Below are 17,365 nucleotides of genomic sequence, written 5' to 3'. Positions count from 1 at the left end.
GCTTCTCAGATTTGGGCCAGCTATATAGCTGGTGTGGATCTGAAAGGCTCCATAGGGCAGACTGGGATTTTATGGGGGGAAATGGAAAATGTATCACCCCAGGGATATCTCCAACCACCTCCTAACCTGCATTGGATACAGCACAGGCTATGCAGCCTGGCTGCATCAGTGCAGGTTTGGATTGGGCTGCTCATATCTGAAATGCAGGACAGATACTTGGTGCCTTCCCCAGCTGAATCTCCAGTTTCAGGCTGCTTCATTGTTCCAATAAAAGTTCACAAGATAATTGGTGGTTAGCCACCGCAACAGTTATGGAAGTATGTTACCCCTTATAAGTGAATAGTTTATACAGCCATTCGTTCATTCCTGTAGAGAAAAGTAAAACTTTGCATTAGAGGCTATAATTGTAGAAAGGTCAAAACTTGCCACCACCGCCTCTAATACTGTCCTACGCAGGAGCCAGTGACATTTCCCAGTTTCCACTGACAAGAAGCCCATCAGGAGGGAAGGCACAGTATACATCTGTCCACTTGTCTCATGCAAATATATTGCCCTCCCCCAGTCTCTCCTGTGTACAGCTTTATGCTGATGATTACTGACTCATGAATGGTTCATATGATCTAGGCACTCCTTTATCCCATGTTTCTGCTTCGGTTTGGGTGCACAACTTATAATAGATCCTGACTTAGAGCCCAATCCTGTGGTCTGTGGTGCGCCTCCACAGCACGGACAACAGTTGCAAATATGCTGTAAGACATGTTTGCGGGACTCACCGCCGGCCTCCTGCCGGAGCTGGCTCAGCTCCAGCAGGCGCTGAGCCAGCACGCAGCAGGCACCTGGGTTCCATGGCTCGGCTATCTCTGTGATCGCCAGGCTGCGGAACGGGAAATGGGGGCATGGTGGGGGAGGCGTTCCAGGGAGAGGCGTGGTCGGGGCATGGGGGAGGTGTGTTGGGGAGCGGGGGAGAGGCGGATCTGCAGAGCTGAGCTCCACAGGATCCAGGGCACTTGGGCAGGGCTGCTTGCCCTACACAAGCGCTTTCACTTCAGTGGCGACCAAACAGTCGCCGCTAAAGTGAGTAGCCCCATTGCGGGGCTGCTTCCCTTACCTGGGGGAAGGGGACGAATGTCCCCTTCTCCTGAGGAGCCTCCCACGGTAGGGCGGGAGGCACTGGATCCAGTGGGAGCCCTCCGTGGCGCTGCCGGGTCCCGCAGCTCCGGGCATCTCAGGATTGGGCTGTTACTCATTAATAACTTCGTATGCCATCTAATTTGCTCCTGGTTTCATATTCAGGCTTGCAAACTACAGTGAAACTGCATCTTCTGAATTGGAATGACACACAGATCTGTGGGTTTAACAAGCCAGAATTCCTTGAAGTGAGAAAGGGGAAGAGGGAAAGGAATATATAGTTATATTGTTTAAATCTTTTTCACAATGTCGCTTGACCAGTTATCCTCATGTCACACTTGCATTGGGTTAACTTCCATTTGTAAATAAACTAAGGCTGCAGTTCTATGCATGCTTTCCTGGGAGTAAGCCTCAGTAAATTCAGTGGGTCTTATTTCTGAGTAAACATGCATAGGACTGTGCTGTAAGCTTCCATTTTACATTTGTATTTACAATCCTGTTAATTGAATTGCTTGTCTTTGACATGTTTGCCTGTCAGAATGAAATGGTTGTTTGTGGCAGGCCTACAGCACAATCCTTTGTATATATACTCTGCAGCCATCATGGATGCACTTGATCTTTTAATTCTCTTAAATGTTAAACCTCTGAAATTGAACTGAGTACACTGCTGGTTTTTGTTCAGTTATGTGTGTATGTAGGTTTCCATGATCGTTATTTGAATTTCTATATTTTACTGTTTGTGCATCTGTTGTAAGCCACCTTGAGTGCCCCTTATTGGGAAGAAAGGTAGGGTATAAATTGGCTAAGGAAATAAAATAAATACGTCAATAAATATCAGGGAGCTAGACTATAAAGCAGCATAAAAGACATGATGGAAAGACATTTGCAGGGATCTTTGGATATTTACTTGTTTCATTGATAACTTCCCTTGTACTGCAAATAAGCATAACAGCTACTAACAATTTCAACATCTGAAACAGTAAAGCTTTTAAAGTCACTAGTAGTGGGGTCCTCCAAGGGTTTATGTTGGAACTGTTGTATTTAATACTTATAAATAATCTGGAGTCCAGAAAGAGAAACAAGATAGCCATGTTTGCAGATAAGATCAAGAGCCCAATCCTGTTCTCCACCATCTCTCTCTATGCAGCCACACCAATGGAACATACACTTTATGCAATGGTGCAGGACAATCAGATAGCCAGCAAGAGATAAGTAAAAATTCTTTTTACTTACCACCTGGTATGCTGTCTGGACTCCTGGGTCACCAGCTATTTTAGTGAATGCAATGAACTGGCTCAAACAATTGAACCTTTCATTGTTATAAATGGTTTGCAACCTTCGGTCTCGAAAGACTATGTTATAAGCCTACAGCACCCCGTTTTCCCAGGCGGCCTCCCATCCAAGTACTAACCAGGTCTGACCCTGCTTAGCTTCCAAGAGTAGACATGATCAGGCATATGCAAGGTAACTATTGATAATTATTTAAATCTGTTCCAGGAACCCCATCTAGTTGGCTGAAAATTGACAGGAGCATGTTTAAAAGAATAAACAGCAGAGTCTGCTGCACAAGAAAGCTGTGGTTTATCTGAGCGTCATACACAGGAATTGCACAGAACCTGCCTGGAATGAGCTATACAAATAATTCCACAATAACCACAAACAACTATCTTAAGATACTAAAAGAAAATTCCAAAGAGTTTATTAGAAATTACTTACTTATTAGAAATTACTGAATGTTAATTGATCATACTTCTTGTCTAGAAAATGTCCCTATATTTCATAGGCAGATCTTGTTTTTTGTTTTCTAGGCATACCAGGCAGTGATTATACTAATGCTAACTACATAGATGGCTACAGAAAGCAGAATGCCTATATAGCAACCCAAGGACCTCTCCCTGAAACTTTTGGAGATTTCTGGAGAATGATGTGGGAACAAAGAGGTGCAACTGTTGTCATGATGACCAAATTGGAAGAAAGGTCCAGGGTAAGGAAATTTTTGATAATTGTATGTTTATTGGGCTTTCCTTTCCAAATGTTTTATGTAGAAAGCGAACTTCCAAAAGTGATGGAGTCTTGTTGCTTTCTAGTTACTAGAACATTCAAAACATCTTAAATTATTTTTTCCCATTAATTTCAGTTATATCCTTGGAGCTACATTGCACTGTTAATTGTAAATATATTAAAAACAACCTTCATTGGCTTCGATTCAGAGAAGGGCAAGCACTTTAGCTTTCCTACTTCCACCCCTATTTTGCAGCCCCCCAGCATCCCTTGAAAAAGCAGTTCTAAGTTTGGGGAACTCACTGGAATCCCAAGACATGGGGTGGGAGGCTGCTGATGATGCAGGGGGAAGTTGGTGGAAATCCTCTCTGCCCTTTCATAAGTGGAAGTGCCATTTTCATTGTGCAGAGTCAGCATCCAACCTGATGTTTATTTTTATGTGTAATGCATAATTGCTCACCTTCTCCTCTGCGCCTTTGTATATAGAAATGTTCAAATGCAGAACACCTGGAACATCTACTGAATAAGCGCCATTGAATGAATAATTTCAATTCGTTTCACCAGGCTTTCGTTAGACAACAATTAAGCATACAAACCTATAACACTTTCCTGGGAGTTAGCCCTTTTGAATACAGTGGGACTTACTTTTGAGTGGACATGCATACAATTGAACTGTATGAATATCTAAATGTCTTGGAGATTTTGTTTTAGAGATATGACCGTTAGTGCCTTCAGCACTAATGGTGGTTACCCCACCCCCTGCCTGATGCAGACAGGCTATGGCTTTGTCCCCCATTGGCCCGCCTGCTGTTGGGGGCAGGACAGATAGGCTGGAGTTGGGCAGCTGCCCGACCCAGCCTCAGTCCGGGAGCAAGCGGTGACCCCGCCCATTCGTCAGGCTGAGATTAGCTGGCCGCCGTTGGGGCCGGGTAGGAATTTTTTGCTGACATCCTGATTGGCCTTTGACTGTCAGTTTTTTCGCCTACCCTGGACTGTCGTGGCTAGGTTTTCCCATGGTTATCATAAATTTGGTCGCTTTAGCGTGAAGTGTGCAGTGTCAGGGTAGGTAGACACACCCCGGTGTCTGTCTAAGTCAGCAAGGTCAAGGGGTGAGCCAGTACCGCTCACATGTTGCTTTCCCGGCTCAAAGAGGCTGGCTGGCAAGCCCCTTTTACTGGACTGGCACGCCTGGCAAGGCTTGACCTGTGGGCAACCAGTCCTGCTGTTTTAACCATTTGGGCGACGTTGACAGGTTGTCCTAGGCCACAGGTCTGGTGACAGCCTCGAGTCGGACGGTTTCACCCTTTGACCTTGGGGGAGGTAGATGTCTAGGTTCATTTCCCCCTATTAACGACCCTGCACGACTTAGGACTGGGAGTTTAGTCAACTACCCCAGTCACCCTGCTGTAACTTAATGATCAATAAAGTGACCCAGTTTTAAACCGAAGCCACAGTCTGGTGCATTTATTTGGGAGGGTGCACCAGTAAATGATCAAGTTGGACTATGTAGTGGCATTGATCTTGTAGTGTAAATTGTAAACATAGAGGTTTTTTATTTTTTTAAGTCCTGGGGCTGATTCACCAAATCCGTTGATGTGATAGCACCTCCCAGTTTTCCAAGGGATCAAGTGAAAGTATCACCAAACCTTGTGTGACTCTGTTATTATATTCCCAGTAGTGCATATTAGTCATTCTTGTCACATACCAAACACAGGGAAGCAAACTGGGCTGTGATAAGGAAAGGCATTTGAAGATAGCAGATCTGAATTGATGGTTTAACAATATTTGCAATGGAAAAACTGTTAAATGCTGTTGTTAAATCCATCTGCATTAACCACACACATCCTAGAATTTTGGTAACTTGTTGCTTGCAACAAAATTAAGTAGGAGGTTGTATTTAGAAATGCCCTGAAGTCATTACATTAGTGATGACCCAATCATTCCTAGGACTGGGTGGACTCATGAAGGGCTTTATGACAATGGAATACACTTCTGTTATTGTGAAAGGGCTTCTACAGGAGACAGGAGCACTATTTAGCTCTTGCTAGTCCGCTTAGCAGCCTCCAGAGCATGTAAGGCAGTGGCGGGAGTGGGATCGGGGGGGGGGGGTGAAATGGGGCAGGGAGGAGGGAACGAGGCATGAAGGCTGCAGGATGGGATGGATCCGATGGTGATGGCACACACTGGTTCCTATCCCCTCTTATTCCATTCCCCCCCTTCTTTTGTCTCCTTTGACTTGGTCCAGCAAAATGACTGGTGCAAGTCCAAGGAGACTCATTGTGTAGCGGAAAGCTTATGGAAGGGTAAATTCCTTTCCCCTCTGAAGCCTCTTGATCCCCCCTCCTGCTGGATACAGTGCACCTGTTTTTGCTGTAGCTACTCCAGCAGGAGGGGGGGAAGGATCGGACTGGGTCTGAATTACTTATTGCTTCCTTGCATATTCAGCCTGCATTAATATCACTTTTTTCCCCAAATATCTATTGGTAATGGCAAGTCCACTATAGAAGGAATTTTCATGTGCACACTATTTTATCTTGGTGCAGCAGGCTGTAGTTAGCTCCATGTAGAAAGTTGTTTTGAGTTAGGCAAATGAAATTCTCCTTCCTTTCTCATTATCCGCTTCTAATAATAAAGCTAATTTCGAAGTGGTATCAATGCCGCAACCCAGTGCAAGGGGAACAAACAATCCTTTGCAGGATTTGTTACTTAAATGTTCACAGTTTATCATAACACTGCAGGCCACAGTTAGACCATTCATAGAAACATGTTTTGAAATAGCGAAATGAAATTTTGCTCATTCCGCTTATTAATTGCTTTTTGCAGCTTCCAGTTTACTGTCTGCCTGACTGTTCTTTCATAGTGCTGGCCAGAATAATAATGTCCTTAGTATATGGTTTTATTCGGTGGCAGCAAATGCTCTGAGTCTGGGAGTCCAGTTAGATTGTATATTATAGATTGGAGCCTATACCTCTCAATTAAATGTGGGTTTTTAGTAGTTCATAAAAGAACATAAGAACATAAGAACAGCCCCACTGGATCAGGCCATAGGCCCATCTAGTCCAGCTTCCTGTATCTCACAGCGGCCCACCAAATGCCCCAGGGAGCACACCAGATAACAAGAGACCTCATCCTGGTGCTCTCCCCTACATCTGGCATTCTGACTTAACCCATTCCTAAAATCAGGAGGTTGCACATACACATCATGGCTTGTACCCCATAATGGATTTGTCCTCCAGAAACTCGTCCAATCCCCTTTTAAAGGCGTCTAGGCTAGACGCCAGCACCACATCCTGTGGCAAGGAGTTCCACAGACCGACCACGCGCTGAGTAAAGAAATATTTTCTTTTGTCTGTCCTAACCCGCCCAACACTCAATTTTAGTGGATGTCCCCTGGTTCTGGTATTATGTGAGAGTGTAAAGAGCATCTCCCTATCCACTCTGTCCATCCCCTGCATAATTTTGTATGTCTCAATCATGTCCCCCCTCAAGCGTCTCTTTTCTAGGCTGAAGAGGCCCAAACGCCGTAGCCTTTCCTCATAAGGAAGGTGCCCCAGCCCCGTAATCATCTTAGTCGCTCTCTAAGATAGGAATTTAATCCAGATGTTGTTGCTTGCCAGATGATTGACAACCCTATCCCCTCCCCTTTGATTGATGATGGTTTGTTTTTAAATTCTATCACACCTTTATGCTTGAAATATCTATGGTCACAATCCTGTTGGGACTTTGCACTACCGGAACTAGTTTTCAAGCAGCATAAGGTCCTGTTCCCTCTGCCTGCTGGACAGACATCCCTGGAGCCTGATCCCTTATAAATACACTGCTGCCAGGAGACCCAACTGGGCCAATGACAGCACTGGGGTGCAGCCAGCAGGTCTGCACAACATGATCCAGCAAGCTGATCATAACCTGCCAACTGTGTGTCACCATAAACTGGAGGTTCAGTACATCTCTTTTTATTGCTGAGTTCTGATTTCTAAGAGGAATTCAGGAGGTGTGAAACATGGCTGGTAGGTTACATTAGGTTACATTCAAATTGCAGAGACCTGATAACAGGGTGATGCTGTATTTTCTGTTCATAATTTTTAACATGCAAACTAACGAAATAGCCCAAATGAGATGAACAAACTCTCAACTCTATTAAAATGCAGCTGTTAGTTAAGCAATGCTGCTATTCTTTGGTTTTTGTAGTTTTTTTCTGCTCGGGGTCCAGAAACCAGGGGAGATGAGCATTTTTTCCCCCTACACTGGCAACCTTGATAATTATTTTATCTTGAAGCAAAGAGCATTCTGCTGAGGGACTTCATCTCTGTCTATCTTCCATCACATTTTTTTGTTTGCTTGCTTTCCCCTTGCTCAGTCCTGCAGCTTTGCTCCAGCATTTCTAACCTGTGCTGCATAGATAAAGGGATTTTTTTTTTTTTTTGGGGGGGGGGGGGGAGCATAAGCAGAAACAAACTTAGTTTGTTCATTAGCATGTGTTAGATGTCTGACTAACCCCAGCTTTGAGAACTTACATATTCAACAGCTGAGTACATTGAATGAAGATGTTACAGTGAATTAGTTATTCATTTGTTTGCCTTTGGGGAAGCTGCAGGGCAAAAGGAGCACTTTCATTTCTAACCCTTCACACTTATTGTTTTCACTTTAAATGTCATCTCCCAAATCTCACCTGACCTAATCCAGACCTCGGCAAGAAAATCAGTCCCCATTACTTCGCTATCACATACGTAACTTATATCAAAAAAAGGATTATGCACAGTGCAGCGCGTGGAAGAATGTTGATAACATATTTATTACATGCATGAGTTTCATTTGTACAAAATGAAAGGAAAATATTAAGGGGTGGAAACCAGAGATTAGAAAAAGCAGTTACAGGTTAGGAATACATAAAGCCATTTAAAGCATTAGCATTCCTACATTTGTGAATCATGGTAGAATTCTTTTCGGCAAAATCTCCTTGTGCAGCGCCACGTCCTTTTCCTTCTCAGTTCATTTCTTTGGACTTGTATTCTCCTTTGTGGTCCCAAATTGTTTCCATGCTGCATTATTTAACTAATCAAAAATTTACATTGCTCTGGGCAACCAGCTGAGGTTGGAGAGAGTTTGGAACAAAATGAATACGTTATTCTATGGAAATAGCACCATATGCCTTCAAAAATACATTGTTTGGGGAAGACAGATTGGTTTGGTGAGTACAGACAAGCCCCCGAATCTGCAGGGGTATTATTCCAGAACCCCCTATGGTTAAGTGAACCTCTACCAGGCTCAGCTTAATAATAATAACTTGGTATTTATATACCGCCTTTCTGGTCATCGGATTACTCCTCTGACTTTATTCAAGGTGGTTTACATAGGCAAGCGTTTCTAAATCCCTCAAGGGGATTTTTACAATCATAGAGATTCTCTCTTTCAAGAACCAACCACATTTCAGAATGGATCTTCCTGGTTTGGTGTCGCTTCTGGCCTCCAGTTCTCCCACGCAGGCTGAGCCTTAGAGCTAGAAACGCGTGACTTCCAGTTTTTTCAAAAAACCAGAAGTGACTTTTTTAATGCCATATAAAGCATTATGAGGTCTGGGGAAGCCCTCAGAGGTGCACAAGGGGAAGCGCAGACCCAATTCGCAGACAATTAAATCCACAGATATGGGAACCATGAATACAGGGGGGCCCCTGTACTAAATTATAGGCTGCAACCTATTCCAACAATGGTACTCTGGTGTGGTCGACTGTGACAGATTATAGCACAGAAGCCAAATAAAACAGAGGGTTCCATGAACTCTCAACCCCATCATAGCTGTTGAGAATATTTTCCTCATATTTATTTATTTATTTAAAATGTGCCCTGTTTTTCCCCTTTAAAAAATGGTGCACACAAGGCAGATGAAGACATATAAAAACAAGTTAAAATACAATATCCAGTAATTAAAAACAATGTATCAATGATACTGTATTAAAGCCTGATATAGCTGGAGTCTCAATTCCCCACCCTCCACAGATACCAAAACAGGTGAATAATGAGTCGCTTGTTCTGATCCACAGGGACTCCGAACGTAACCAGAATTTCTTTCTATCACATCTGGAGCCTTTCTGAGGCCCGGTCTCTATGGGCCTCAGAATGCCGCCCGGAGCAATTTAAAGCCTTTAAACCATTTAAGCAATTTAAAGGATGCTCCAGAATGCCGTGCTCGGCCTCTACAGGCCTCAGAAAAGCTCCCGGACACCATTAAAGAGCAACTCTGGTGTCATTGGGAGCTCAGGTCTAGCTTCCACCATGGATTCATAATCCATGGTTAGTTAAAACCATGAGTTCCGAATCCATTGTTAGGGAGTCTGGACCTGTACTGTGGTTCTGTTAGGGGGTATATGCAGTACAGGCAGACTTCTGTGCACACATTCCTAGCAGGGCAGGGTATCAGACCTGTCATTCTCTAATCTGCTCCAACATCCAGGGCTAACAAGACAATCCTATGCATGTGTACTCAGAGGTAAATTTCATTCTTTTCAATGGGAGTTATTCCCAGAGAAGTGTCCATAGAATTACAGCCTAAGCAAGCTAGAATTTCTGTTGATCTGCTATTGAGGAATACAATTCAGTCATCCGTTCATGTTTGCCTCAAAACAGCAGATGGGTAGGATTCTAGTTTCTTTCACTCAGATATGCATGTACAGCTTGGCTTTTGCACATAGGGCCTGTTAATGGATCAGGACCGGAATCTTCTAATGCAAAAGCTTTGGATGAATCACAACCAAAGACGAGCATCCCAACATTTCTCCAGTAGCATTGACTAGGTTTGAGCACCCATATAGATTAGAAATAATTAATCAATACAGCTTATATGCCATTCATGTATTTAATAGTGTATCACAATAGCAAAGGAATGGCATTTGCTTGCATCCAGGGCTGGTGGCAGTGCTTGTGGGCCCCCAGTCTTGAGGGTGTCAGTAAGCTACTTTCTATTCCCATAGTTGACTTTTTCTACCATTTCATCTTTCTTTTGCTCACTTTAATTTCTCTGATAGGTGCTGATGGGCTAAAAGGAGCATGAAAAGAGTCTCTAATGCTTGTTCTATGGGGTTACAAAGGCCTCTTGTGCTTCCCATTTCCTGATGGGAGGTGTGCCTCTCATGACTCTCAAGCTTCTTTTGGCCTTTTTAACTCTTACAAAGAGACAGAAATATTACAACAAAAAGAAAATCTATGAAGTATAAATATCTATTTAGGCTCATTCAAGATATGTGCACTAAACTAGTGGGGCAGGAGGCAGGCAGATTGGTCCTGGGATGGGGGCATGATCAGTGGCAGTGATGTGTGCCGCATCCTATCCCCGTTTCTGGGGAGATGCGCCAACACAGGTGCACATGGACTTGTGCCAACTATATAGCTAGTACAGGTCTAAGTACGAGATCCGTTGCGTGTGCTGGGGCTTATTCCGGGGTAAGGGAACAAATGTCCCCTTACCTTGAGGAGACCTCCAGCCTGCAAAATTTCCCTGCAAGATTCAGTGCAGCCCACTCTGGCCCCTCTGAGTTGGAATTTGTGCTGGATGGCGCTTCCCATTCATGGGGGAAGAGACTTAAGACACCCCATGTGTGGTTCTTTTCACTATGAAAACTGTTGGAAATGCAGCCCAGATATACCATTTGCTTATTTATTTAAGTGATTTGTTTCCTGCTTTTCTCTCCTTATAAATCTCAAGTTGCAGGCCATTCATAGGATTAGAGCTGTGGTTCCCAAACTTTTTGACTGGCCGCTCCCTTGAGCTTCTGGGCCATTGGCGACAGCTCCCCATTAGGGCTACAAACCTATTCATTGTGTAGGGTGGTTGTTTTTTCATGAGAATTTTGTGGCTGCTCTGTTTGGTTTCTGCAGCTCCCTAGGGAGCCGCAGCTCCCTGTTTGGGAACCACTGGATTAAAAATTATTCATGAGAAACTCAAAGCAACCATTATTTGATCTGCCTTTTAAGTACTGTCTCTCAAATTTTTTCTTTCAATTTTCTTTGTGTAAATACCTCTTCATTTGCAGTTTTGGTCAGAATAAAAGAATGTTTTAATAAACCAGAATTTTAAGATAAGCACAATTTCAGCAATTTTCACTTTATCATAGCAGATTGATCAGAACATCGCCTTCTTGTTCCTAAAACCACAAGCCTCCTAAATCAAGTCCATGTGTCGAAGTAGGTTTCTGTCTAATCTAAAGGCAGTGAGGCAAGTTGATCAGTTTATATTGCGCATGAGTAGTGTTCCAAAACCAACAGATGCCTTGTTGTGAAGCCCAATTGGCAGTCAAGATAGTTCAATTGTTTTTAACCTGACACTTACCTTGTTCCGCCATTACATGTGCTTAGAATTCAGCTCCTTTTCTGTATTGGTAATATAGTCTAGCAGTTAATTCATAAGCATGCATTGAACAGTCTATCAAGTTCAATCTTCAAAACAAGTGCCAAATGCATCAGAAGAAAGTAAAATTGCATGACAAAAGAAATCTGTGTTTTATCCTTTTAAGAAGGTTCACATAAAGCAGGTTCACAGCCTGAAAATGCAGTCAAATTGTTCTTGAAGAGAGGGAAGAATGGCTGAGTCTCCATACTGCTAGAGGCCTCTCCAAGGTGCTGAAGAAAAGAAGCCCAATAAAGTATCACTTAATACTCTTCCCCCAGGAGCTTTTTCAAGTGAGACTAGATCTTTCTACCGGAAAATTGTCTCTCTACCCTTGAATGTCAGGAATTGTGTTCATGGGGTGTTTCTTTTTCTTTTCTTTTTTCTTTTCTTTTTTTACATATGGAAATCTGCCTCCTTCATCACCATTGATGCAAGGCAGGACCATCTTCTGGCATCTGTGACTTGCTGGAGTGTGAAGGTTCATGAATATTCTTTGGTAATAGATGTAGATTTTTAAATTCCTCAGGTCTGAAATGGTGTCAGCCTTCAGCTTTTATTTCAGCATATGGTCACATTTCCATGTGAAAGCAGGGAGTCCATGATGGCTATATAATGCAGTGTAACTTATGTGATTGGAGCCTCCTGTTATGATTTTAAGGGGGAGAGTCATAGCACTGCATCTGATATGCACCCATGTTTTGAAGTAGTGTCAAATGTCATCTATGCACTTAGCCTTTGTTTTGTAAAAATGACAAACCCTTATTCCAAAGTAGTAGCATGGTTGATAGAAAAGGGCTTGTAGGCTGTGGAAAGACATATAGAAATCTTCCAAATCAGAGGTGGCCAACCTTTCAACTTTAGGGCCCCTAGACCTCTAACAATTGTGTAGGAGGGAATTTCAGCAGATGCAGCTTGTCATCTCACATGTGGCAAGCTGCACCTCCTGAAATTCTCTCCTCTACATAATTGTTAAAGGTCCAGGAACCCTAAAGTTGAAAGGTTGACCACCCCTGTTCCAAATAAATAAATAAAGCTAAATTTATGACAATGTTGTTGAACTGTACTGCTTGATTATACACACTACCATCTTCCGTAATGCAGTAAACAGGTGAGGGAATTCAACTATTACCAACAAAGTAACACAGTCAAAAAAAAAAAATTGTTCTCTCCTTGAATGCATGTTATCAAAAGCTGTTCCAACTCACAGTACAATCCTATACATGTTCACTCGTATATAAATGCCATTGTATTAAATGGGGCTTACTCCCAGGAAAGTGTCAATAGGATTGCAGGCTCAATCACATTCTCCCATTAAAATGAGCTGCAACTCCTAAAAAAAAAAAAAAAGTTGTTAAAATAAAATTTTCTTTCACCCTTCCACTTCAATTGCACACATCTATGACCAGGGGTGGTTTAACCCCTCATTTTGTAAATCAAAGAATACCAAGTAATAGTATCAACTTTCTCAAAATCAGATGGTTAGACAACTGTGGGCGCAATCCGGTGCTTTCCGGCACTGACATAAGGGCAGTGCAGCTCTGAGGTAAGGGAACAAATATTCCCTTACTTTGAGGAAGCCTCTGTGAGTGACACCCAACTGCAGGATGCAACACATGTCCCATTGGCACATGGCTGGAAAGCACTGACATAAGAGGTTAGGATTGCACCCTGTCTTTGTTGCTTAGGAAAGTAAGTTAATGTCCATTCTATTTACATAATCAGCAGTCCAGGGATAGATACATTTGTAACCCAGTAATTCTAATATAGGCTAATCATCCAATGTGATCTATCAAACTGAATAAACCAGTTTTTGCTGCTTACTTTGTGGGTAGTCAGGCACCTGTCAATTTCTGGCTGTTGTTAGTGTGTTTGACCACAAGCTGCGTAGTCTAAAAATGTCTAATTCACACCAATGTTTAATTTACTTATAAATTCAGACCCAAATCCTAACTAACTTTCCAGCACTGGTATAGTTGTGCCAGTGGGATGTTTGTTGCATCCTGCAGTTGGGTGGCACTCACGGAGGCCTCCTCAAAATAAGGAAATGCTTGTTCCCTTACCTTAGAGCTGCATTGCCCTTATGTCAGTGCTGGAAAGTGGGTTAGTGCTGGAAAAGTGGGTTATTATGCCCTCAGTGTTTGAAACAAGGCAAGTCCACACCCTTTAACAAAATCTGGGCCTCTTGACTCCTTTTCTTTCCCCCAGCTGTAGAATTATTGTCTCCAATGGGTGCGGTTTGCTGCTCATTTAGAGAGGCATAATCTTGGCTTGGCTGCCACTGCTATGCAGTGGTTGATGAGGAAGGGCAGAGTCTGTAAGTGCATAGTACAATGGCAAAGGAAAGACAAAAGAAAGAATCTGTGCAGTGCAGGCCAGTAACATCATTCATTACAACATCTGCAAAATTTGTACGTAAAAGTTTATAAAACTGGTGTGGACAAAAAAGGACAAAATATGCAGCAGAAAAGTATGAGACTGAAGTAAAGCAGAGGTCATCCAGAATCATAGGTGGTACGTTGGTGGCGGCGTGGATTAGGGTGCAGTTTGGGCCAGGCTAGGGAAGTTCAGGGGTAGAATGGGGCGAATCTCAGCAGCAGCCACAAACGCCAGATTCTATCCCTCTTTCCCAGTCTGGAAATAAAAGTGTATGGTGTTTTAGTTATGTTCCTGAAGTACAACATCCTCTTGTTTCTCTTTCTAGATAACGTCGATCAGTTACATAACAGCTGGAGTTTATACTGCTGGGATATCTTCATATTAGTATTCTCTTCAGCCTGTTTGCATTAATTTACAGATGTTGACAATATGCTCCATGACATTTAAAGATACTATATTAATAACCTGAAATATCTGTTGCAGGTCAAATGTGATCAGTATTGGCCAAGTAGAGGAACAGAAACGTATGGACTAATCCAGGTGACCTTGCTGGACACGGTAGAATTGGCAACATACTGTGTTAGAACATTTGCACTTTATAAGGTACTTTTTGTGTCTATTGGGTATGTTTGGGTGTTTGGGGAAAAGGGAGAGGAAAGGTAGAGTTGGAGAAGCAATATTTCTAAAGACTTTCTTGAATGAAGTAATAACTGAATCACAAGCAAATGTTGTACTGTCTTGCTTCACGTGGGAGCCACAATATTTGAATTTCTATTTATAACATAGACTCAAACTAGAAAAGACTTATGAGGCCACCTGTTTATCTGACATATGTCTATGCAGCTTTACGAATCTCCCAAGAAAGAGATTCCACAAAATTCTTTGTCATTTCCAGCCATCCTTACAATTATGTGAGCAGTTCTTTACATGGACTTGGAATTCAAAGTTGTATTTTAGACACATTGCCACTTGTTCTTCTCTTATAACCCTAGTGAACAACTTCTATCTTCTTTATGCCTTTTAAATACTCGAACAGTTTTATTTTGGACTCTTCTACAATAAATTTGAGCAGTTCAAAGGATTTTCTTTTATGTCATGTATCCTAAATGTTTTATTAGTTATGCAGGAAGCTTTGTGCTAGATAGGTGCTCCCAGAAATTTCTTGTATTTCCTATGCCATCTGTATTTTTATTGTGGGTAGTCGAGTATTTTTAACTATTCAATAAGAGTGGAGCTCAGAATTAACTGCAGATCCCAGTTTTATGATGAGACAGATTCTTGCAACATCTTCCCATCACATTTCTTGTGTTTTCTACCTGTCCAATTGGTGTTTCAATAAAACACCAATCTCATGATGGTATGTCATTTCATTTGGAATGCTGCTAAGGTGTTGAAGAGTCATTTCAGCTAAGATTCTTATTTGGCAGAACGGGTCAAGTGAGAAGAGAGAAGTAAGGCAGTTCCAGTTCACTGCCTGGCCTGACCATGGAGTTCCAGAACACCCTACACCATTCCTAGCTTTCTTAAGACGAGTCAAAACCTGTAATCCTGCTGATGCAGGACCAATGGTTGTACATTGCAGGTAAGTGCAGACTGCTGTAAAATCTTTCCAAGTATAATGGAAATGGAATACAGTTGGGCCGCATCTTACACGGGGGTCGTGTTCTGAGGTCAGCATGTAAAGCCAAAATCACATACAGTCAGATCTCCCTTAAAGCCAATAAATATGTACTGTGTCTTTAAAAACTAAAAGCATGGTACCAGCGATGCCACACAGCAACTGAGGGCACAGCAGTTTCATTCTCCCATTTCAGACTTGCTCCAGGACATAAACACAGTAAGTGGAATGGCAGGCAGAATCCCTTACACTTTTAAAACATGTTTCTCTGTCTTTTTTGCGGGGGAGGGGGGGTGAGTACATGTACTTGAATTTACGAAAGTCCAGGTTATCTGCTGTGCCAGTAAGTTAGTAGAGGGAGGATCATGGGTGGGGAGTGGGCCATGCCAGGGGCCTTAGGGGGAGAATCTCAGCAGTAACTGTAACTGCCAAGATCCTGTGTCCCTGGTTTTGACCTGACATATCCTTTTGACCTACCAGATTTATGTCAGCAAAAGAAGTGGAGTAGATCGGAATAGGCCCATTGGGCACCAAGTAGCCACAGAGTAGATAAATAACAAATTTTCTTACTTACCTCTCTGCTGCTGCCTGGTCCTCAGCTGTCCTGTGGGACACAACGAAGGCTGTGTTGACACCACTGCATTGTGCAGGCCTGCCAAGTACAGGATTGGACTGTTGGACTATATTTCTCCCCAATTTTGTTTATATATGAACAAAAAATTTATAGAGATCTTACTTCCTTTAAATCTCTTCTTTAAACTCCTCATTTCTGTGAAGCTTTTGGTACCATACCTTAGTCCCCATTCCCTATTGAAACTAGCCTTAAATACAGGTACCTTAAATACAGGTAACAGAAGCCTTAAATACAGCCTTAAATACAGGTAACGGAAACCTGGTGGAATGCGAAAAATCAGTGGGATATGGCAGTCCCGGGCTATAAATTCTCTCTCTCTACAGGAGGGACAGGGAGGGGCATGTTGGAGGTGGGGTGGCCATTTACATTAAAGAAGGGATAGAACCCAGCAAAGTAGAGATTGAAGGCGGGTCAGACTCCACCATAGAATCTCTGTGGGTTAAATTACCAGGCCTGAGGAGCGATGTAATACTAGGGGTGTACTATTGTCCTCCAGACGAGAAACCGGAAGGGGACCTTGAAATGAGGAAACAGATCAGGAAAGTGACAAGTAGGGACAGGGTTGTAATCATGGGGGACTTCAATTATCCTCATATAGACTGGGTCAATTTGTGTTCTGGTCACAAAAAGGAGACCAGATTTCTTGACATGTTAAATGACTGTGCCTTAGAGCAGCTAGTCATGGAGCCCACCAGAGGACAGGTGATTCTGGTTTTAATATTGTTCGGTACTCAGGACCTGGTTAGAGATGTAAATGTTACTGAGCCATTGAGGAACAGTGATAATGCTGCAATCCATTTCGACATGCACATTGGGGGAAGAATACCAGGCAAATCTCTAACAAAAACCCTTGACTTCTGACGAGCAGACTTTCCTCAAATGAGGAGGGTGGTTAGAAGGAGGTTGAAAGGGAAGGTAAAAAGAGTCCAATCTTTCCAGAGTGCATGGAGGCTACTTAAAACAACAGCAATGGAGGCCCAGCGGAAGTGTATACTGCAAAGAAAGAAGGGCTCCACTAAATCCAGGAGGGTGCCCGCATGGCTAACCAGCTAAGTTAGAGAGGCCATAAAGGGCAAGGAAGCTTTCTTCTGTAAATGGAAGTCTTGCCCTAATGAGAAAAATAAAAAGGAACATAAACTGTGGCAAAAGAAATGTAAGAAGGTGATACGGGAGGCCGAGAGAGACTATGAGGAACGTATGGCCAGCAGCATTAAGGGGAATAATAAAA

At 42.8% G+C, this 17,365-nt stretch overlaps 1 protein-coding gene across 4 annotated transcripts in view; it reads left to right on the top strand.

Moving 5' to 3' along the window:
- PTPRD (protein tyrosine phosphatase receptor type D) overlaps window positions 1-17,365 on the top strand; it is a 791,067-nt gene that overhangs the window by 725,332 nt on the left and 48,370 nt on the right. For all 4 annotated transcript variants that reach the window (XM_066616307.1, XM_066616305.1, XM_066616306.1 and 1 more), the window contains 3 exons: window positions 2,937-3,112; window positions 14,369-14,488; window positions 15,313-15,467. In XM_066616307.1, coding sequence (XP_066472404.1) covers window positions 2,937-3,112; window positions 14,369-14,488; window positions 15,313-15,467 — 451 coding nt within the window. The remainder of the gene's footprint in view (window positions 1-2,936; window positions 3,113-14,368; window positions 14,489-15,312; window positions 15,468-17,365) is intronic.

The sequence above is a fragment of the Tiliqua scincoides genome, chromosome 2 (genome assembly GCF_035046505.1).
Source record: "Tiliqua scincoides isolate rTilSci1 chromosome 2, rTilSci1.hap2, whole genome shotgun sequence".
In the NCBI taxonomy this organism is placed as follows: Eukaryota; Metazoa; Chordata; class Lepidosauria; order Squamata; family Scincidae; genus Tiliqua; species Tiliqua scincoides.
Note: the sequence above shows the minus strand (reverse complement) of the source record. Positions and strands in the feature narration are given on the sequence as shown.